This window comes from Microchirus variegatus, assembly GCF_963457635.1.
Source record: "Microchirus variegatus genome assembly, chromosome: 9".
In the NCBI taxonomy this organism is placed as follows: Eukaryota; Metazoa; Chordata; class Actinopteri; order Pleuronectiformes; family Soleidae; genus Microchirus; species Microchirus variegatus.
This window is the reverse complement of record NC_139810.1, coordinates 25,717,674-25,741,854: the sequence shown is the minus strand read 5'-3', so window position 1 is coordinate 25,741,854 and position 24,181 is coordinate 25,717,674. Positions and strand designations below refer to the sequence as shown.

General features: G+C 43.0%; 1 protein-coding gene across 1 annotated transcript; it reads left to right on the top strand.

Moving 5' to 3' along the window:
* Positions 1-1,326: 1,326 nt before the first annotated feature.
* c1qtnf12 (C1q and TNF related 12) lies at positions 1,327-23,969 on the top strand (the record flags this gene model as incomplete). Its single annotated transcript, XM_083894738.1, has 8 exons — positions 1,327-1,506; positions 15,839-15,943; positions 16,051-16,162; positions 16,282-16,466; positions 18,441-18,549; positions 20,436-20,529; positions 23,581-23,659; positions 23,755-23,969. The coding sequence occupies 8 exons, from the start codon at positions 1,327-1,329 to the stop codon at positions 23,851-23,853; spliced, it is 963 nt and encodes a 320-aa protein (XP_083750864.1). The 3' UTR covers positions 23,854-23,969.
* Between the last annotated feature and the right edge of the window lie 212 nt (positions 23,970-24,181).

The following is a 24,181-nucleotide window of genomic DNA, read 5'->3' as shown; positions in this document are numbered from 1 at the left end:
TTTGGTAGAGTAGGTTAATATCGAGCTATCTTGACAAACTCTCTCAAAACAGATTCACAACTTTATACATATCACACACACATTCAAATTGTCTGCCAGAGAACCTCCTCAGTCGCAGCATTTCATCTATGAGATAAAGCAGAGCTGAATAAGCTTGTGAGGCTGCCAATAGTGAGAGGGAAGGGAGTGAGAGCTGGCGAGAGCTAGAGAGAAGAAACAGGGAGAGGGAGTGGGAGACGGCGAGAAAGAGTAGCGGGAGGGAGAAAGGGTGATGATAAAACTCCACTGTGATCCCTCCTGTTAGCTCAGTCAGATGGCAAGGGAGCAACCGAGACCAGAAGAGACTGGGATTGCAGCGGAGCAGGCGAGAAGAGACCTGCCACACATCAAATCTCAGCACGTGGCCTTGGACTTGTTCATTTTGTCGGGACAATCGGTTGACAGCACCTGAGTCAAGTCATCCAGAGGCAGGAGAACAAGTAAATGTTTGGCTGTGTTTTGTGTAACAAGTGTTAATACTTCAAGAAGAAGAAGAAGAAGAAGAAGAAGGAGGAGGATCTGAAGTGGAGATCATCCATCTCCTCCAGACCTTTGTCCGCTCTGCATCCCTGCAGCGGGGTTGGCGTTCCAAATTGACAGATTGATCTTTCCACGAGTGTCCCAACTTTTGTGAAAGTTTGGGCTTTTTCTTCGCAAAACAACACCACTTTGGCTGGATCCAGCGCTCACTGTCAGAGAGAAGCGGGGAGAGAACAGGGGGGTGAAGAAGGAGAATATTTGCCATCCATCTCTCAAACTCCCACAGCCCACCCTCAGCTTTGGACGCCCCTCCTCTCCGCCTCTTCCTTTTGCCCACTTGTCTCCCCCCACCCCTCTACCTCCTCTCCTCTACACCTCACCCCCCCCAACAGAGCAGAAAGCGTGAAAAATCTCACTAATGGGTTTATTTGCTGTCAGATCTGTGCCGATCTGTCATTCTCTTGGGCCGTTCTGCTTGACAAATTTCATAGTTGAGTAAGCCTCCTGGCACTGTGTGGAGAGCTTTACCAGTGCCCCTGCAACGTCGTGCTGACTGAGAGCTCATCAAGAGGGGAGCAACGGCGGTACCAGTCAGTCTGACAGTCTCTTGGACAGGGAGTCCCTGAAGCTGCATTCCTCTGGTCTCCTTCACCCCTGTTGGGACTCCAGTGTGTGTGTGTGTGTGTGTGTGTGTGAGAGAGCGCCTTGTAAGCATCCTCAGCTTCTGTCCAATCACACAACTAGTCCATCACATAAGGGTCCAGTTTATTCCCGGGGATTCAGTTTGCGGATCAAAGGAGTGTGAAGATGTGGTGTGGGGCTGGGCCTCTGGCCGTGGTGGCTGCAGTGTTTTGGACTCAGTGTGTCCTACTGGATGGGGTGGACGCCAAGAAGGAGAGGAAGAGGCTAAAGGAGACCACCCCGCAACACACGGAGGCGTACAATTCCACTCTCTCCAACAGCGAAGAGGTTGGCGGAGGCATCAAGGTAGTGACTTAAAATGCTCTAAATTGTTTAAGGAACATGTTTTGTTGATGTTTTAGACGTCTGATTTTATTCTCTAGCTGCTCTCTACAAGAGTGTCGAATTAGGTTTTTGAACTCAACCTGCAGATGTGTCCAGGGCAATATGCAGAAAATTAAGCGTGGCGAAGGTAAAAAAAAAAAAAAAAACGGGACAGGGGCAGATGTGCCCTTTTAGGGTCAAGCCTGAGACGGTGAGATGGACCGAAATGCGTGAAACGCTGAATGGATGACTTCCATAAGTATGTCAGGAATGTGGACATCTGAAGGCCGATCGATGCATCAAGTCGTGAGCGCTGTGCGGGCGTCTGCTGCCAATTTACCAGGCCGTGGCAACAAATCACGATGCAAATAAGTTCCATCTGTCAATATTAGACAATAAGATAAGTGTAGCAGCAGTGAATCTAGGTAGAAACAGAAATGTATTCCACAGGGTTAGAGTGATGCATCATTTTCAGGAGCTGGACTTGGCCCTGGACTCTTGTTATTTATTGGTTTATTGCGGGTCTTGTATATTTGCAAGGGTTTTCCAACAGGCTATTTGTTTTTTTTTGCTTTCAGCCCACCCATTATGTTGGCATTCTCATGTAACCCTCTCTCTCTGCCCTTTTTTTTTTTTTTATATCAGCCTTCACTTTCAGCCTCTACCAGTAGCGAGTCTGTGGATTGCGAACCGTAACCTTCGCCACCTTCCCCCCTCCTCCCCTCCCCTCCCCTCCCCTGTGAAACCAAGCAGTGAGGTCTCCTTTTGTATCTTTTAAAGAACACGTTGTAGGTGGCTGTGGCCTGGTTGTGTTTATTTGACTTGCTTTGCCCTGTAAAAGCACAAGCTATGAAGAATGACCTTGTGTCAACTATGAAGCCTGCTGAGGATTGCGCCCCCGTCGGGACTTCACTTCTCTGTCTCATCCCGTTGTGTCTTCACAAACACAGCCCCCCCCCTCTCTCTCTCTCACTTAAAGACCCTTATAGGCCAAGAGCCGTGATGTAACTCCTGGGAAAGTTAGGTAGACGGATATTTAAAGACTTACGGTGATGTTGTTCCCAGCCTATTGATTCTGTCATTCACAGGCCTAGCCTGACTCCGCTGTGTCTGGGACATCCGATAGGGGCGGTGCGGCCCCGAAAAACTGGGGCAGCGTGCCGTATAAACCCCTCACAAAGCCCCATAGAAAGGGTCCTGAAAGAGAACACCTCGGTGAGGATTAGCCCCCAGCGCCTCCCTCTCTGACATTCTTTTCATCTCATCTCCCACAATCGGAGAGTAATGACATAATCACCCTTAAGACACGGTGTTATGCCAGATAGCGTCTTTGCCAAACATTGTCACCTCTGACGAGAACCTGAGATTTGAGCTCGACGTGCGTGCAAGCGGTTGCGTTCACTTATATCCTTTTGTTGGTGCCACTTGAACATGAAACACAAACTGTTGGAAATTAGCAAACGTGAGTCAGTACAGTTTCTGAGTTGATCCTATTACACCTCTTGTTAGCTCCCAGAGAAAACAACACGTCCGCTGGAGCTGTCCTGGCAGGCAATTATGTGTTCTCAAACAAGCCAAACATTTACACTCCGCATTTACATTTTTTTCCCCCCTTGTGCCCAGTGGAAACAGTCGAAACAGTTCTTATGATGGCATTTGCTTTCTATCTGACCAATCGTGTGTGTGCCTGTGCGTGTGTGTGTGTGTGTGTGGGCTGCTGGCAGCTCGCAGTCGTACACACATGCATTCCTTGGGAGATTTTTCCATTTTGAAAGTGATCACAATGGCGAGGTATGGCGTTTGCGCGAGTGGAATTCTTTTAACGAGACGATAACCGAGAGACGTTTTCAACAATCTCAGTGAAGCGTCTACGACGTCGTTGTCGTACATTCTGGAGCGACATGTCGGAGGTGCAAGCTTCTAAGACGTATTTGCTCGCCGCTCTTTAAGATGAGAGGGGATCTGTCATAGTTGAGCGCGGCGAGGGATCCGCGATGGCTGTAATTGGGGGGGAGTCGAGTCAAACATCGCGCCTGGCGTGTTGAGTAATGGTTGGGTTTAGCCCGAGGCGAGGGTTTTTGTTTCCTCTCTCTCATTCCCAGTGATGATTAATGCAGCAGTGTGTGGGACCTTTTTGGATCAACCCACACACACACACACACACACACACGAGACAAGAGCAAGTCCCGTAGGAAACAGGGCCAACGACCATCACTTTGTGCTGCGCGATAATGAACTGTGCTTTCAGCGCGTCGCACCCCTTAAAAAAAAAAAAAGGTTCCGCTTATTTTACGTTGCAAAATGGCCTAATGAAGTCATCTGAGAGAGAGAGAGAGAGATGGAGCAGAGAAGAGAGTCAATAATCAGCGGTCTTATGTCATTACAGCAGAAATTTGCAAGTAAAATAAACTGCGCTGTGTGTGAGTTTCACTTCACCGACTGTTTCATTTGGATTAGGTTTCATTTGTAATAGCCCTAAAGCTGATGCCAGATTTACAAAAAAATCCCTTCATGTGCTGCTGAAGCTAGAATCTCAGAATTATTACTCCAATAAATAAATCGGGTCCACTGGTGAGTCAAGTAAAAAACGACTATACAGGCATAATCAGTAGAAAATTTACAATTTGCACATTAATCCAAATGATCTGCTTTTTTTTTTCTTATAGCTGTAATAAAATCACAATAATGATGTTTGCGCGAGTCTGGAAATTTGTTAAAGAGCCAACAGACAACTTTGATGTCCCCACTGGCTCCAGGTGTATTATTATTTGGTCTGTTGTAAAGAGAGGCAGCAGTAGCGAGACAAAATATGCTTTCGTCAGAACCAGAGTGTTGTCATAATAATCGTCGCTGATGAAAAACACAAATGGATTTCGGGTGAACTCCGTTCGCGTCAGTGTTTTTTTTGGACGTGGAATAATGCTGTTCCTTGGTCCTGTCAATGGAGTCTTTGCGAGGCTTAAAGGGACACTGTGTATTATTTATGGGTTTATATGACCGAAAAATCCACTTTTGTATACATATTATGTGCTCCTGCATTGTCTAGTCGCTGTATAATATTCTTTGTTTCATTTTCGTAGTGTTTCAAAAAGTCATGTAAAATAACATGGTCGCGGGCCGCGGTTGCATAGCCACTGTTAGCAGCGAGACGCCATGTTTCTACCGGAGCCTGTAAGGACAAACGCGAGAGAACAAATCAAACGTCGCTTTACTTGTAGCGGAAGTCCCGCCTCCTCTCTCTCCGCTTCATCTGCTACAGCCGCGGTAGCTCGCCCTCTCCCTCGCCTCACGAACCTCATCTGCTGACACGGAGAAAGACGAAGGGAGGGGGTGAGCAGAGGAGCAGTTCTTTGTTGTAAATTTCAGCCTCTCCTCTAGATGGCACTATAAACTACTTACTTCACCTTTAATGGGGGATCAATAGTAACACAAAATGGTGTGGTGTTTCTTCTACTATTACTACAACAACTGTGCAATCAGTTTCAACATCGTACTCGGCCAAAAAAGTAGTTTATTCCATCTCTAAATCGTTGGGGTTACAACTGCAAAGTTCTGCTTTTAACTTCCAGTCAGTTAAAAGCAATAGCATTAGCATGTAAAGACTCTTATTAGTACCTTCAGGTCTCAGCAGATTAAGATTATTCAAGAACAAAGCCTGGCTAACAATATCTGCCTACTTAAAAGCCACTTATTAGGAGTAAGCTTTGATGACGTAAAAAAAAAATATATATATATATATATTTTTTTATTCTGCTGTTGTGGTTAGAACAGAAATGTTGTGCCATTATTTGAACGGCGTGTCTTTCGTCTGAAAACAGACTCTGTCACGCAATGCTATCAGACCTGGCTGAGGGAGCGTTGGTGTGTATACAGCAGCAGTGCAGGGGTGGATGGGGGCTAAGGACCATTTATCCCACCAAACTGCTGAAATATTGAAATATAGGGGGAGTGTGTGTGTGTGTGGGGGGGGGGGGGGGGGTGTTAGTGTGTTTGCAGTCCGACTATAACCTGTTTGGAGCCTCCGTCTCTTTCGTTACATAACACTCATCACTTCCTGTGTGCAGTACCTGGTGCGATGTCACCAGGTGACCCAAATGCCGCTAATACGGAGTCATGAGGGCTTAATCAGCATTTTGACCTTGGCATGAATCTAACCAACATGTATGTGCATATGTGAAAGTTACATACTATAGTTTTAACAGCCTATCTGCACGTTATGTTCATGTTTTCATGTGACTTACTTATGTTAAATGTGTTGTTTTGTAGCTCTGTTGCGGTTTTCCCCCATTTTCTGGTCTTTGTGCTAAGCGAAGGCGATCATCTTCATATTTAATGAAATCACAACAAACAAATGTTGAACTGCTCCCTTTTTAATGGAATTAGAGGTGAATGAGGAGGATCTAATTATTTTTTTTCCCCCCTCCTAAAATGTTATTGTGCCTGAAGTCATGGGGCAAACCTGTACCTGAGATGGAACTGGTGCTTTTCAACAGCTCATTTTACCTACCACAGTGAAAATGAGCACTCGCTCCAATTTTAAAGCTATAATTTGTTCACAAAACAGATGTGACGCAGCCATCAAAGCCAATCAGCTTTATTGTCTGAAGCTCAACACCGTCTCGTACAGAAAAACAAACTTATTTCAAACCTTAATTGTTTAGCTTTCTCCCACACACATGATACGTTTGGGCAACGCTTTGAACACAACTTAAAATCAAGCCCAACTATATCATTATATATGAAATTTTAATGTCATCCGCACTTTCAAACGAAAACGCTGAACTAATAGCGAGTCGGGGCAATTACGATTTGTACACTTTTGCTTGCCAACTGAGAAATGACACTGACAACAGAGTCAACATTGCACGCCTCGCTGTGTTTGCACCACGGTGCACTTTGTTTCTGCAGAAACGTGCAGGAAAAACAGTTACGGATGCATGGAGACGTGATGCACGCAGGTTACCCAGGATCCCCTTGGCCCACACAACCTGGGGAATCCTGCCTCCCCTGCAGGGGTGGGATGGGCCCAACATTGGGCCAGTCCACCCATGCATGGATGACTGCACAGGGAGCAGTACATGGGGATGTAAAAACAAGGGATTATGGGAGGCTTTCTGTCATCCCGGCCAACCTTAAACCTGTCTGTGCAACAGTTTGATCAAGAGCAAAATGTTTCATGTTATCTTTTTATGCGTGCGCTGTTTGAAAAACAGATGACATGAAAAAGAAAATAAGTTAAGTTCCAACCGCATGTATGGAGGAATTCAGCAGTGGAGTAGAGTTTCGGTGTCTGGTTGCAGCCCCAGAGACATGTTTTAACAGTTGTGTTTGTGTTGTTGGTGGCACGGTGCCCCAGGGAAATAGTTTCCCATTTTATTGCCTCAAATAAATTCAACCTAATTTTCACCAAACTACATGACAAACACGGTTAAAGCAGTGAACATAAAAAAAACCCAAATTCATCTTTGGAGGGTAATAAAATCTCCTGCACTCCTGGGGAATGGATCACCAGTGATCCAGTAATTGATCCAGCCCCTCTAACCACATACTGTGCTGTAGGTTAATAAAACATTCCCAGTTCACTTTCAGTGTGTGCCATGGGTATAAAATACACACGTGGCGCTATGTAATGAAGTATTATTTACCCAAATGGTGTGCTTAGTACAACTTTGAGCGATTATATTACTTTATAGTTCTGCTTTTTATACAAAGAGGAGGTTTCAGGGCTGAGATGAGATGCTGCTTAAAAGACACGATGAACCACAATGACACGATCAATTATAATAACTATATGTGAGTGGACATCGGTGTGATTGACAGCTGGTATCTGGCTACAGTCTCCCTCTTAATTATACAAATAAATAGTCCAAATGTCTTTATTTAGATATCATGCAAACACCGTGTCTGTCTTCAGCCTCTTCTCTTCTTTCACCACGCTTTAGTGGGGAAAAGCCAAACCAATTGTAATCCCCATTTGCCCTTGCCAGTGTTTGCTTTCGTTTTTTAAACTGTAATTCTTCCTGGGAATACCGAGTTTCTTTCTGGAACGTCAGAAACCTTTTCTTGGAGTCTTCCCAGGTGTTTTTTACACTGTACTGTAGTTTTCACCATAACCCCAGTAGCTGCTACAGCCTACTTTTGTCACTACTGATACAGAGTGATTTACCATGGCAATGATGAGCTTGACCAGCACTGGTAACCAACATTAATTAAGTTAATGTATGCACTCCAAATTTCATTCAAAGCAACTACAAAATCAGAGAAAAGTCTGTTCATGTGTCAGTGCCACAATCGAGTAAAAAGTAATATAGGCCTTCTAAAATTGAGCATTTATTCCAAGGCTATATATAAATGTTTGCTATATTTTTCATATCAATTCTGCAGTAACTTACACATTTATATTTACTGATGATGCCAGAATGAATCAACAGCTCTTGTGTGCTGTAGCACAAGAAAAAATGTCACAATCCCTGGATCTTCTCAGCTCTATTATTCTGTTTGTACTTTTTGTTGTTCTGTTTTACTTAGACTGGGTTTGTAGTTCTCGATGTGGTTCTCAGTTCCTTGTTTCCTGTTTTATTTTGAAGTATCTACCTTGTCCAGTTTTACTTCCTGTCCCGTCTTCCCTGATTGACATGCCCCGCCCTCATGCGTCTCACCCGTGTCTTGTTATTTAGTCTCTGTGTTGTCGTTTTTTCGGTAATTTACGTCACATTTCAATCCCATCTGTTGCTCTGGTTTCATGTGCCCTTGCTAAACTCATTTTCTTAGTGTTTCAAAAAGTCATGTAAAATAACATGGTCGCGGGCCGTGGTTGCATAGCCACTGTTAGCAGCAAGACGCCATGTTTCTACCGTAGCCTGTAAGGACAAACGCGAGAGAACAAATCAATCGTCTCTTTACTTGTAGCGGAAGTCCCGCCTCCTCTCTCTCCGCTTCGTCTGCTACGGCCGCGGTAGCTCGCCCTCTCCCTCGGATACCGTAGCGCTCAGGGAAGGGAGGGGGTGAGCAGAGGAGCAGTTCTTTGTTGTAAATTTCAGCCTCTCCTCTAGATGGCACTATAAACTACTTACTTCACCTTTAAGTCGTCTTAACCAGACGCTTTTTTTAATGGAGTCTCGGCTCTCTAGTGCCCCCCAGAAAACCAGCCAGTTTGTGGGGGCCACACGTGGCAAAGACAGCATTGAATACGAGTCAAAACCTCGTGCATCCACCTGAACTATCCCTTTCAGCCTGGAAGAAAAGTTTGTCTACTTTTGGCAACAGTACAGAGTAATGATTAAGGAATTATTAGATTAAGTTTATAATAAGATATTTATTATCTGCCAAAAAACCAGTGCCGTTGGACGTTGTATCTGTACCTTGACTGAAGGGAAGGATTCCACTTGTCCACCAGTGGCCAAAATGCATGCTATGGCCTCAGCTTCACATGTGTGATGATTAGAGCGCTGTCACTGAAGATAAACACTGTCTTGAAGATTTCCAAGTGTCTCGCCCCCCCCCCCCCACCCACACCACCTTTGACAGACGCTCCGACACAGAGAGCGCTGAAACAACACGTGCTCGCCCGCTGACAGATGAGGCCACTTGCGAGGATCTCGTACATCAGCAGTGATCAAAGCCAGAAGACCCCGGTGTTCTTCATCAGCTCTCTCTCTCTCTCTCTCTCTCTCTCTCTCTCAGACTTGATACCTGGATCCACTCCCTCCCCACTTTGTCCATGACTTGTACATGCTGATACACAGCTATACGGGCGAGGGAATCCAAAGTTTACTCTACGCCAACAGTCGATGGCAGCGAGTGAGCGATTGAACGCTCCTGACAGGTTATCTGTGTCATCAGGCAATATGGTTTTCATGAGCGCATGTGCACAGTCTTTGAAGTTCTCTGTGGAGACGGAGACTCACCTGCATGCAATGAATCTTTTTTTTTTGGCGTGTTGTGTGAACCATCCCTGCAGCACAAAGAGCGGAACATTTTTATAAGCTGAAATTATTTACGCAGTCGGTTATTGTTATTATTTTTTTCGCTCTCAAATGAAGTTAATAATTACCTCAGTTATAACCTTTTCTCTCTTGAGCACAGAAGATCCTTGAGGGCAAGGTTTTAATTACAACGCTGTGAGTTAAAGAGGATAACACTCTCAATGTTCTGGCAACAAAAATTCAATATTTCTTTTTTTTATTATTATTATGCAGAGCTCAGTGCTGTGTAATTATAAGCCATATGTGTGGGCTGAACTGCTCACTTTATATCTCTGGAACATTAGCACGATGATCTTCAACATAAACAGAGAGATAAATGTTAAGTTTTTTTTTTTTTTTTTTTACTTTTTGCCACTGGCTGTCATAATCATTTCTTCTGAATCATAGTAAGCTGTCAGAGCGGATGATTCAGTTGCTTTTATTCCCAGTGGAAATAATTCAAATTCAAAATGCCACAGGCTTGGCGCTGTAGTAAAACCCAAAACACAAACCTCTTTCATCTACATGAGAGGTTTTTTTTTTTTTTTTTTTTTTTCAAGCTTATGAACTTGGAGGTCAAAACTGACACTGAAGATATGCTTCTTTGACTTAATCGAGAAGATTGACACAAACGTGTGTATTTGTAGAATAAGGTGGAATAGATGGAGGATCCTGTGTATAACACTGTAAGCATCAATTTTGAGTTAACCCTTAGATGCGCCTTCAAAAACGTGTTCTAAACAGACATCAGTCCGCAATATTAATGAATGTCATTTTTAACCCTTAAATTGCCAAATTTTTTTCATCACTTTTTTGTCTAAAAAAACCCACAATAGATGAATTATATTCAATGTACTTCATGCAAACTGGATTCATTTTTATTAGATTTTTGTCGCCTGGTATATGGTGAAAGATTAGCAGAAACATTTGTTTATATGCATTGTTTATTTGTATTTATTTATCATACAATTCTCACCTTAACACACATAGAGCACCAAAATGTGCTCATGAAACATTTTTATAAATTATTTAAAAAAAAAAAAAAATTCAAACCACCATCCGTCCTCATCATAGATCAAACATTAATGCATTTTTACTTAAATTGCCAAGTTTTTGTTATGATGCATAAAGAAAAGTGATTTGAATGAGTTTCAATTAGCACATTTTTGTGCGTAGGTGTGTTAGTGTGAGTATTTTAGTTCACGTTGTTTAGACTACAAATAAATGCATGAAAAAATTAAATACACAACCTGGCATACATTTTTTTAACAATATGCCTGGAAAAAAGGATCAAATAGTCTAGAAATTAAAAGCCCAAAAACATAAAAATGTGTCTGGGGGTGTTTTAAGGGTTAAATTGCATTAAACGATGCACTTTTGGCTCACAGCTCTTATAGTAAGTTTCCGCGTTGTAGTTTTGACTTTGGATGTTGGCAGGAACGCAGTCTGAAAGAATGATGAGAACTGAGGTGGCACAAAGCCCACATGAAATCTGATGTAATCTTCACACTTCAGTTTTAATGAGATAAATCTGTTTACATCACTCTGGAGATGTCACACAAACTGTGTTATTCCCGACCTTCCTGCAGCAATGTGTTGCATCTGCATCGCAGAACATCTCGCTTTTTATTGAGGCGCACATGTTAACCGATGAGAGACTTTTACTTTGAAAGGGTGAGCAATATCATCCTGGATATTTTAAATTTGCAGTGTCATGATGAATTATCAAGATTTATCCAAACTGTTGAACTTTTTTTTTTCCCTCTGACCAGCCTAGAAGTTCACTGGCCCCCAGGTCATTTTGAGTTTGAGGCCCCTGATATGAAATATAAATGACAAATTATACATGTTCAAACGTGTGTACGGCTATCATGTCACTGTCGTCGTCATTATTTAGACATATTAGCACTTTCACTATCACCATATACACATAAATCCCGAATGTCATTCGTGTCAATGATGTAGCGTCGAGTGTCTATGCGTTCTATAAGCAGGAGCATGTATTCCCTGATGAGACGAGATAAAGTGCCGTGAGATACTCTAAACATTTCTCCCAGATTTACTTGCACACCACCGAAACTGAGAGGCTCACGTCGGTGTCCAAACACTCTCCATCAGTCCAGACAGCTGTCGGAACATAAAGATATAAACGCAAAACACTTTTGTTTTTGTTCCCATTTTTCACGAGCTGAACTCAAAGACAGAAAACATTTTCTGTCTACACAATAGAACCCATCCATCCATCCGTTATCTACCACTTTATCCTCCACCGGACGGTCGTGGGGGGTGCTGTCGTCCTATCTCAGCTGACATAGGGCGACACCCTGAACAGTTCGCCAGTCCATCGCAGGGCCACACATAGAGACAAACAACCATTCACTCACACCTACGGTCAATTTAGAGTAACCAATTCACTTAATCCCCACATTGCATGTTTTTGGACTGTGGGAGGAAGCCGGAGAACCCGGAGAAAACCCATGCACACGCGAGGAGAACATGCAAACTCCTTGCAGAAAGGCCCTTGTTCCGAAGTTGTTCCAACCGGGGCTCGAACCCAGGAACCCAGGTCTACTTCACGATAGAACCATTTCTCTCACATATCTAAATCTGTGCTAGTGAGCGGAGATAGTCCATCCCACCTCATATCGAGATGCTGATTAGACAGCATGAATATTGCACAGTTGTGCGTTAGACTGGCCTCAATAAAAGGCCACCGTAAGGCTACGTTTACATGATGACGGTTATGAACAGAAGGCGCAAAAGTGGCGTCGCGTCTTCACATTTTATTCCAGGTTTACGACGCAAGCGAAACCTGCGTGCATACGGCGACGCAAAAAAGTGTGTGGAATTCGATTGGGTATGTACATGCCAGGCAGCTAGGTGGTGCTGTGATACACTATCACACAACACCGCCATGTCTGAGCGCATGCGTAGAATCTTCCTTCTTCTCTTATCTGCTAAAAAGGAGAAGTTTATTAGAGCTGCCAGAGCAGCTTGAAGGTCCGTTGATGGAAATAATAATCCGACATGTTTGTTTATTTCCCTGTTCCGGCGCATGTATGTGATGTAAACACGTACGCGACGTGAGCAGATCCGAGCAGAGTTTTGCGTCTTGGCCGTGTGGACGGAAACGCTACGGCGGAGCCTATTCAAGTTTTCCTCTCTGGAGGGTTGTTTCAGAAAACGCCGTCACCGTCTAAACGAAAAGGCACTTCCGATAAAATATTTTGTCTAAAAATATTTGCGAGAAATGGTTCTATTGTGTGCATACATTTTTTTTAAGATCTTTGAGTTCCTCTCATGAAAAATGAGCACAAAAGTGTTTTGCGTTTATATTTTTGTTCAGTGTATTTATTACGCATTTAAATGTCGCTTTTTAAGATTCACACATTGAACAAATAATCATGTCAAGAAAATGGTGCTAATTTAAAGGCGCTATATGTAAGAATGTGGCCAACAACGGTTACTACACTCAAATTCAAACTACTCGGGTCTTTTAGGTTTCGTTTTCTCAGCTTCGGCAGCTGAGACTCTACTGACCGCAATGATTGGTAGACGGCGGTAGGTGGCTTTGAAACATGATTTCAAAACATAAACATGATTTGCAAAATATTTTTTTTAATGCAAATATTTTGTCTGTACTGTTGTTGTTGGTGAGTTCAGTTTGTTATATGAACATTATTCCTGAGTCTCTGTGACATATTCGGAGGATTTTACGGCCAGTTGATTTAGATTTATTACATAATGCACCTTTAACTGGATGTGTAAATAACCAACGAGACCATGTCAACTTAAACGTGTTGTAATCCTATAAACAAACTGCCCCCGCGTTGCCAAAGCTGAACCGTGTTAATGAAGATGAAACTTTTAAACGGCAACGGAAAAAGCACTTTATCCACCATGGCTCTCGCTCGGTCTTGTGGAAACAGCGCAGAGTAGTGTGCGAGTTTTCTTGTCTTCCCTTTTATCTGTTTCCAAGCCTCAAAATCACAACAAAAACAAGAGGAGCGCTCCAACATGCAGTAGGCGCAGCGCTTGTTAACGTGTTTATTTTTCCTGCTGTCAGACAGAAGAGAAAGTCGCAGACGGAGAGTGAGATTCCTGCAAATTCCACACGGGAGAAGAAAAAACACGCTCTTTTATTTTTGGTATATTGAAAAGACAAACGAGGAGTGACTCTGCTGTGGTGGAACAAGAGGGGGGGGGGGGAGTCTTTAACAGTGAACAAAGGCAGGGCCATGTTGGTTCTGCAAGATAAGTGATCCGTGTCCCACTGCCAAACGTAAACAAATTCCGTTTCAGACAGCTCACCTCCACAGCCCGTCTTTATCTTCTCTTCTATCTGAAACGAAGGCACTTGACGTTGAGGGAAGTAGAATCGGAGCTCACTGTAATCGGAATCCATTCAGTCGCACGTTTTTACGAAAATGGCAGGACGCGTTCGAATGTTGCTTCTGCGGGTTTATCTCGCGAGTTTTGTTTCTTATCTCTCTTGACAGACCCCAGTCTCGTCTACAGTCATTTATTATAAATGAGTTATCTCCGATAAGGCAATTGGAGCGCACGTACAGTACAGCTTTGACAAAACAATCTTAAATCATAACCCGCTCTCGTGTACACACTGTGTATACTTCTGCTATCTTGTTTATTAAAATTCCCCATCATAACACTGCTCACGCTGATATTATTAATAAAAAGGAGAAATACCAGTGTGTCTGTGGACGGAGGGGAAAGTTCTGGGCCAGTTTGACATGTTGTTACAAACTACAGTAATTGAGGTCTGCGATCCACAGAAATCGACATCACACCGCTCATTTTTCATCGGCACGCTCATGGAAATTTTCATGTGCTGAAAGAAAAAAAAAAGAAGAAAAAAATCCCATGACATGGTGTGTTTACATTGATTTTAAGCGTACCGGGCAAATGAGAAGTGACACGGCACCTGAGTGGATTATTGTGGATAAAAGAAAAGACGCATGAAGTAAAGCCTTCTGAGCAGAATGGTGACTTTATCCAGATGATGGCAAGTTGAAAAACAAATAGTTACTGCTCTGCAGCAAAAGTAAAAAAATAAAGAGGTTTCCCTGTTTCTCCTTCCTTGGGCTCTGGCACCATTTAATTCACGTGTCAAACTCAAGGCCTGCGGGCTACATCCAGCCTGCCATACACTTGTATTTCACCCACGTGATAATATGTTGTCTTTCCTGCTCCTCTATTGACACACTTACTACTTAGTACCATACATCAAGTTGCCTCCCCTGTAAAAAGATTAACTAATTATATGAGAATTGAGCTGGAACCAGAGGGGGAGGTAAAAAGCGAGGTCAGTCCCTCCTTGGTCTTTATCACCGTCTGTACAGGTTGGTGCTTTTCCACTGTACAGTACAGTTCGGCTCGGCTCCACTCTGCACAGTTTGGTAATTTTCCATTACTTTAGTACCGACTCAATGTGGGCGGAGTCATCATAGCAGCCGCACAAAATTAGCGACGAGCAAAGCAGTTGTTTTGGGTGTAACTGAATCATGAGAATCGGTTAAATTAAAGGGATTAGTTCAGTTCAGTACTTCCTTCATGACCAGAGTCACTGTGAACTAAAATACGCCTGAAACGGGTTGTGATCCGGCTCACGATCTGCGGCTGATCAGCAGTGCTGTCGCTAAAATACGCCAGACTCCTCTGTTAAATGTTTTTCATTTCCTTGCTAAATGTTGGCGATATGGCAGGATTTGTATGTCTTTTTAACAGATCTACAGTTCGACATTGTTCGGTTTGATTCTTGACTCTTCCCGTGACGACACCCTTTGACCAAATCGGTGGCCGGCAGTCTGTCGACGACACGTTTTAGAATTTGACTCAGCTTGTTTGGAACCTTGCCTGAGCAAGATACTAAAAAAGTATCATGAAAAAGCATTAAAAAAGGCTTCTAAGATACATAAGACTACAGGCCTTTTTGTGCTGTTCTACTGAAATACAGCAGAGGAAATCTATTTGAACAAACTGCATTAATGTACTGCAGATTTCAATGGAAAATCATTCATACAGTTCAACCAATATTTACCACTCTTCTACTCCAACTAATGTGTATATAACTTTGAAACTGTGTTCTAATTGACAGTTGATATTTAGCCCTTCTGAGGCTCATCCGTGGGTAAATCAATTCATCTAAATTTATGAAAAAAGTGTCCATTGCGTTCATGTATCTTTAGTTTAAAGTTTAATCCCTGATTTGTTTACTTGTTTAATCTGTAAGCTTGTTTTGTGCTGAATTTGTATTATTTGACCTGGTCTGGCCCTTGACTTTGACACGGCTCTTAATTTCGTTCCCCTCTGTAATTTCATTTGTGATGCAGGCTTCAGACAACCAGAGAGTCGACCCGCTGGGATCATGGATGGACTTTGTCAAAAGACCCGTCGGCAACTTCCCTGGAAAGTGTCGCAAACGCAAGCGTCCATTGGTATATCTTTTTTTATATATGTGCTATGATTGGTCCATTTTAGATTAAATGACTTTTAGATCCAGATTGATGCATGACGATGTCCTGTGTGTTCTCTCGTCCACTAGCCGGGCCCACCTGGTCCTCCAGGTCCTCCTGGCCCACAGGGACCTCCTGGCTCTCCTGGGGCTGAAGTGACTCAGGAAGTTCTTCTTCAGGAGTTCAAAGAGATGATCAAAGGTTAAAAAAACAAAAAGACTATGCACACATTTTACGCCCCACATAGCAATTTTATGTTGCTATGTGGGGCGATGATGGAGTCCATCTGCACAGTAACAACCTGGGTTTGTTTCTTTCAGAGGCTACAGAGCGGAGAACAGCAGCGCTGGAGAGACAAGCCAGTCCCAGCCAGCTACCAACGGCTCTGCTCACCCTGGAGGGGATGACCTCCTACAGGCGAATAGAGGAGGCTTTCCACTGCAAGCTCAAGGGGCCTGTGGTGGTGGATAAGAAGACTCTGGTGGAGCTCCAGAACTTTCAGACAGTATGTTTGTTTGAAACCAAGTAAATGTTTATGAACCGGTTCTGCTACGCTCGCTGCTCGTAGCTGAAAAAGTAAAGTTTTGGCTTATCTTCCTCTGTTTGTTTCTGACCCATTTGCTTCTCTGTACTAAACTGTGCGTGAAAGAGCGAATGTTTGGTAACCACCAGCTCAGTTTGCATGTGGGCAGATTATGAGTAGATCATCCCCTCACTGTTAACTGGCACTGGCAACGTGTGCAGTTGCCACTCCGAGACTCAAACTAGCTCTTTGGTCAAAAAAAAGATCTCTCTTTTTTTTTTTTTCTTCTTCTTCAATTCTACACATCACTCTCTGGGCGGCATACAAAAGGCACTCTGTCTCGGACTTGGAATAAAGTGTGGAGAGGACAGAAATAGACACTGTTTGAAACGGCATGCTGTAGTGGAAGAACTATGCCCTGTTGGGATGGGCTGTCAGGGCTGGAGGAGGAGGAGGGGGGGGGGGGGGGAGTATTAGGCTTTTCTGCTGGACTATTAAACATGTTGACTAAGCACTATGTTGTAAATACGTGTTACTATGTCGAGTGAAACTTGAATATAATTTTTAGCAGAGTCAGGGGTAATAAGGAGGAGGAAACAAGGAGGCAGGCGCTTGAAAATTAGGCCCTCGGTAGCCTTGACGTTGGCACGGATCAGAAAGTGGGGCCGGCAAAATGAATCCACACATCTGCATAATATATATACGTGTGTGTGTGTGTGTGTGTGTGTGTGTGTGTTCTATGGGGGGAGTTGGTGAACTACTTATACACCTTTTTCTCCCCTCCCATATTCGCACTATGGGACCACCTTAGAAACCTCAGTTTGTGTCCTTAAATAAAACATTTGTCAGGGTTTAATTCACCCTTAAAAGTCAACATCGAAAACACAAGTTGTCTTTAGAGAAGGCGTCCTACTGAAATACTCTCGAGTCCCTGCACTGATTACCTCATAGTGTTTTCCGTGGCTGGAGCGGTTGATTAAAATCTTTATGGCACGGATGTCTGAACGCTCGCGGCTTCTGCATATTTATGTAGGATGATAATGATGATAACTCGTCTTGTGCTCGATTTCGATCCAATGAATCACCGTGCCGCCCTCAACCCAACTTAACGCTCGTATGCATCCACTCTTTCGTGTAGGGATGAGCCTGTGTTTCTTAAAAAAGTTCCTTCTCATCTCCTTTATCCTCCAGAATTGTCGCTCACAGATTCCTTTTTGGCTGTTCACCGTAACGGAGTGTAGGCTGTTCATGTTTGACAACGTTGTCGCGCTGCGTTGTAGCCGCAGATTCATGTCCTGATGACTTTACGGGCCAATTCCAATTCCCATCTTAACCCTCAAGCTCAACCCTTAATCTTAACTGGCCCTGAAAACCAAGTGTTGAGGGTTATTTTGTCACTTAGAAATGGGACACCCCTTAAATGCAGATAAGTCTTCAGACTGTGGGGGGCAGAATAACGCGAAAGCTGCGTCCAGTCTGTCAACTCCAAAAAAGAAGAAGAAGAAGAACATATTTACGTCACGATTATTTATTACGATCCGTCTGTCAGTCAAGTTATTAGGTTGGGTAATTATATACTGTAATAACTGTAATATTCACTTATTAGTTATAAGATTAACAAAGAAAATACTTAATTTGTAGCGTACTCGTTTCGCTGCGTTGGCCGCCATCTTTGTTATGTCAAAACACGCAATGCATTCTGGGTAGCCCTTGCTCCCAAGGGTGAAAATCTCAATATTGAGGGCGATACAGCCCTTAAACTTGCCCCTCAACTTCATTTTTCTGAGAATCGGGACAGCACTTGCACTTGCGGGAGCGCGCATTTTTAAGATTGAGGGTTAAGCAAGGAATTGGAATTCACCCAAAAGTTCCCAAAAGTGGCCTGTAATGGAAAACGAATGCATTGTTGCACTGAATTTTAAACATTTATTCAGATTTCTTTCCTTTTTCTTTCAGCCGCCTGCTAAAGGAGCCTTCCTTAGAGGGTCAGGAATGGACCAGTCTACTGGGAGATTCACAGCTCCTGTCACAGGAATCTACCAGTTCTCTGCTAACGTCCACATTGGTAAATCGCATTAATGTTCCATTAAAGTGTCACGACTTTTCTGCAAACCATGGGAAATGTTTACGTTTGACATTCTGCTCAGAATGAAATGTTCGAGTGTGACGTTTTGACCAAATGCAAACGGAGGAGGGGTTTTGAGATAGCGTTGCAGTAATGTCCGAGAGACGTCCGCCAAGCACCAGACCACAACCCGAGGCCAGTTGTCGAGCCAAATGTCAGAGGATTTGTTGCAGATTGTTGTGGTGTAATAAGGAAATTCCTTTGTGTTTTTACTGCAAACTTGCAACGTGGAGTGTTTTTATTATGGAGAGGCATTTGTGAACCTAAAACTAACTTTGAATGGGAATCGTTAGGATGTTACTGACACCAGTACTGTTTATTGAAACCAATATTCTTACTGGTGTGCTATAATTTGTTGTTGAGGACGCCTGAGCACAGAGGTGCGTGATGGAGAGCTGTTACATCTCCACCAGAGTCCAGGGATTGTTTACATTAAACTTTGTCACGTACCCTCGGGTTGGACTGACCTTCTGTGGCAGCTGCTTGATCGCATTGTCTCTGAGATGACTTATTCCACGAATTAGAAGTTCTAAAACGTGATGCCAACAGCGTCCTTAGACTGTAGCTACACAACAAACCAAAACGAGAGGTGTTTCTGTCAGAATTGGAGCCGATGGAGTTCTGTTAGCAGCAGCAGAAACACCAAACAATGGTTTTGAAGCCTTTTTCACACTACATTATTGAGCATACTTGGGATGTTAGTCAAGTTTTCACCTACACTCCAGACTTGGGTGAATTGTGATGTCACTGTCTGATGTCACCACTTGAAATACATGTTATTGACCGCTGTCCGTCAAGTTTTAAAGTTTTAAATAGTAAGGATTGCTACAAAGATGAATGCTAATGGCTACGCTAACGTCAAAGTTAGCATGTTTACCTACATTAGCTATGTTTTCACTTTGCAGTCATTTAAACCTATTCCCATTGGTGAAAAAACCCAGTGAAATGGATTTTACTGACCATTGGGGCCAGTTTCTCATGATTTTACGGGGCTAATGTTTTACGGGACCGTATCTATGTTCCCCGGGTCCAATGTTCCCCGCTTTGTATGTGACCGGGGAACATACAAAAAAAGGGTCCTATGTTCCCCTGTCACATACAAAGTGGACCTTTTTTGGGAAAAACGGGGAACATAGGACCCGGGGAACATAGGTACGACCCCTGTTTTACTGATTATTTGCTTCTTTGGTTGGAAAATACAAGTCACTGTTGTCTTTGCTAAATTTTAGCAAAGTGAGCCCAAACTGATTTGGGGAAAAACTGACACCAACCCTAACCCTAACCCGACACTGGCTACTTTGTCATCATTAGATCGCGGCAGTGATGTTTACTGGTACTTCTGTCGCGACCAGAGAGGAACCAGTTATCGACAACATATCCCTAACCCTACCCCGTAAACCACAGGTTACTCACAGGTTACTCACAGGTTACTCACTCAGGAAATTGTTATCATCGTACTCGTTTCTTCAAAAGCACCACAAGCAATTAAAGCAACCATCGCACTGATTTGTAGACGTGTAAATAAGTAACGCAATTTTGGTTCAGAAACGTGAGCGCACATGCGTCTGCGGTTTGCTGGAACGTGCGGTTGGCGTTATGATCCTGGTGACTGGGTTGTTTGGCTTTCTTTCAACTGAATGTTTTCAGAGTGGGTGGTAATGGATTGATTTACCAATAGCAACTTATTTAAGCTGTATAGGTTTAAAACAAAACAGAACGTATTTGACAGTAACCGCAAGAATCAAGATCAAAATGACATAAGAACTGTGCGTGTGGGGATGGTAATAATTTTGCATTACATTTGTTTTTTTTGTGATTGTCATCAGACCACAACGAAGTGAAGAAGAGCAAGAGTCAGCTGAAGGCCAGAGACAATGTGCGGGTGTTGATCTGCATCGAATCTCTCTGCCACAGATACACGTAGGTATTCAGTATCATCTTTCCCTGAATCCATATTAACTACACACCTGACACCTCGGTTGCCATGTTATATCTTTAATTCTGTTGTGCCTGTAATGCACGTTGGTCACTAATAAACGCCACCTATCAACAGTGAAATTTAATAACATTTGCCGCACTTTTATTGCATTCTTGTTTAGACAGTTGTTGACTTTTCCTATGTCCATCCATCCATCCATCCATCCATTATCTACCGCTTTATCCTCCACCAGAGGGTCGCGGGGGGTGCTGTGCCTATCTCAGCTGCCATTGGGCGATAGGCGGGGTACACCCTGGACATCGCAGGGCCACATATAGAGACAAACAACCATTCACTCACACTCTTACACCTAGTGACCAATTCACCTAATCCCCATATCGCATGTTTTTGGACTGTGGGAGGAAGCCGGAGAACCCGGAGAAAACCCACGCACACACGGGGAGAACATGCAAACTCCTTGCAGAAAGGCCCTTGTTCCGAAGTTGTCCCAAACGGGCCTCGAACCCAGGAACCCGGGTCTTAGTGCTAACCACTACACCAACCGTGGGCCCACTTTTCCTATGTAACGGTGATATTATGTCAGTGTCTGTTACAGTTTGTATAGAGCCAGTTTGGCATTTCCTGTGTAAAAGGAAAGCAGGAAACGTCTTCTCGTTTAGTGTCCTCGTCCCTGTCGCCAACCTAACCTTTATAGACTCACCTTTGACATTTGTACGCAGCTTGTGATATTCAGTAGCACAGAGGTGAAAGTCGTTTATTTAGGCTGCAGATAATAAAATATCTGGTAAAAAAAAATGGGTGGTGAAAAAAAAAGAACTTAAAAAAAGACGCATTTGGGAACAGCTCTGCGTTCTTTCCAACATTTCCAAATTTCTGTTTTCATAAAGTCAGTGAAAATTGCTGAAATGAATTGCTCCCTAATGTCTCCCCCAGACAGTGCAGTGCTCCACAGCCTCCCTTCTAGTATGGTACAATAAGGAGAACATATAAATAATATTATTTTGATAGGTTACCTAACCAAGAATGCCTCTTTTCTTTTTTTTAATTCATAGCCTCAGCCAGTCTCCCTCTCTGACACATGAAAATGCGGAGAATGTGAAATGAGGCTCATTGTGATGGCAGTTACACCAAAGACAAACAGGACTGATTTGCCATAAATTTTTTTTTGCTTTTCCACTTAACAGGAGCCAGTGGTCTCCCTGTGTGGTTAAAGGCTGCGGTGATGTTACAACCGTTTGCTGAGCCTCTGAGGGCACAGAGTTGCTAGAGGAAAGGTTCATACTTGATTGATACCATTTCAACATAATATGTACACTTAGTATGAAGCTGCTGCCAGTAATTTAGCATATATCACATACTGAAAAGTGCTCCTGTCCGTAGTTTGAAAAACTATACATCAAAATTCACCTATCGGAGCTCTTATTGCTGATGTCACAGAAATCCCTTCATCGGAACCAAAACAATGCCATTTTGGCAGGAAGCGGGTGCTGTTTACATCCAAACACATTATGTCCAATAGCATATGTATATGTGTGCCAGAATGCCAAAACACCATCTTGTGAAACACAGTGTAGAAGATGGAGTGATCACTTTATATCAGGTACTAAGTCACAACGCTGAAGTTTGCAATTTGCAGCTTCCCGTTCTGCATTTAAGGTGAAACTCAAGGGAAACTTACAACTTAAAAGTATGTGTTACTGATGTGAAAGTGCAGTGGACTAAAAAGTAAAGCTTTACTGAACTATGGCATTTATCAAACCTTTATTTTATTTGACACATTTAAGGACAGGATCACTATAAGTTAAGTTTCCCTTAAGTTGCCCCTTAAGTTGTGTATCCAGATTCCAACTTCTCCAGTGGTAAATAACTTAAATATCTGGTTGTTTTACATGGTTTTATTGAGGTGAGTAAACATTCTCCGTCGTAGAAGGTCTGGAATAATGTTTCACTCTGACTGTTTCCATACTCGTGCGAAGAATCCAGGGGTATTTTAAGAATCAGATGTGTTCTGTCTGTGTCAAGGTTCTGTGATGTATTGCTCGATAGCCGTGGGTTTAAAGTGCGTAGCTTGAAATTGGCACTGGTGTTGCTCATTTTTCAGAATCTTTTTCCTGCCAACGGACACCGTGTGACGTCCACAGCTCTATATTAGTTAGACTTCATCGATCTGTGTTTGTGAAGTCTGATGTCCAACATCTAAGGTCAACCTGAAGCTATCCGCTAATCAATTAGCATCCTTGTTGTTGTTACAAATCAAAGCCACTTACAATTCCATCAAATTGCAGAAGTGTGGGAATCTTTTTTAAAGGTGCATTATGTAATAAATCTAAAGCAACTGGCCATAAAATCCTCCTAATATGTCACAGAGACTCAGGAATAATGTTCATATTACAAACTGAACTCACCAACAACAACAGTACAGCCAAAATATTTGCATTAAAAATAATCATTTTCAGACTGCAAATCATGTTTATGTTTTGAAATCATGTTTTGGCATGTGGCGCCACCTACCGCCGTCTACCAATCATTGCAGTCAGTAGAGTCTCAGCTGCCGAGCAACCACAGGTTGCCAGTTAAGTCAGAAAACGAAACCTAAAAGGTATTTTGAATTTGAATGTAGTAACCGTTTTTGGCCACATTCTTACATGTGGCTCCTTTAAATATCACAGTCAAAGACTGTCTGCATAGAATAAAGAATTTTCTCACCAGAGCAAATTGATGTTTTTCCAATAATGATGACAATCTGTTTAAGTTAACTGGTCAGTAAAACCATTTAACTGGGTTTTTCACCAGTGGGAATATGTTTAAATGACTGCAAAGTGAAAACATACTGTCGGTAAACATGCCAAGTTTGACGTTAGCATAGCCATTAGCATTCATCTTTGTAGCAATTCTTACTTTTTCAAACTTCAAAATTTGTGGTCAATAACGTATTTCATCAAATGTATTAAGAGAGAGTTAAATTTGACAACAAATTGACACAAATGGTGAAAAAATACTGTATTCATTAAGTTCTTTTATTCTGATTTCAGGTCACTGGAGATGATTGTTGGATTAGAGAGTAACAGTAAGATATTCACGGTCAGTGTGCACGGACTGCTGGAGCTACAGGTGAGCAACACACGGACGGACAAAAACAAACAAAAATAATCTGGATTTCATTCAAATCTGTGCTTCATCTGTGTTTTGCATATTTCTCCCCGCAGGCTGGGCAGTACACCTCCATATTTGTGGATAACGCAGCCGGTGCTTCCGTAACAATACAGAACGGCTCAGATTTCATGGGCATGCTGCTTGGCGTATAGCCTCTCACTGAGAGCGAGGCTTCAAACAGTTCACTGCTGCCGTTTTTTTTTTTTGCTTTTCCAGCACCATCACACAGAACCAAACAATCGCAGGGGGGATTTTGAAGGAAGGAAAAGGAAGGCTGACATTGACTTGACGGCTTGTCAGATGGTGAAGGACAATGTGGAAAAACAAAAGTTTTCTACAGTGCACCACGACTTCCCCCGAGGAACCTGGTTGCCTGTGGCTTCACCAATAAAATAACCTGTACGAAACGCAGTGAATACGTGTTTTACTGTATATTTTCCTCATGATTTGTGGTCGTTGAGCGCCGTGTTAGCCTTGACT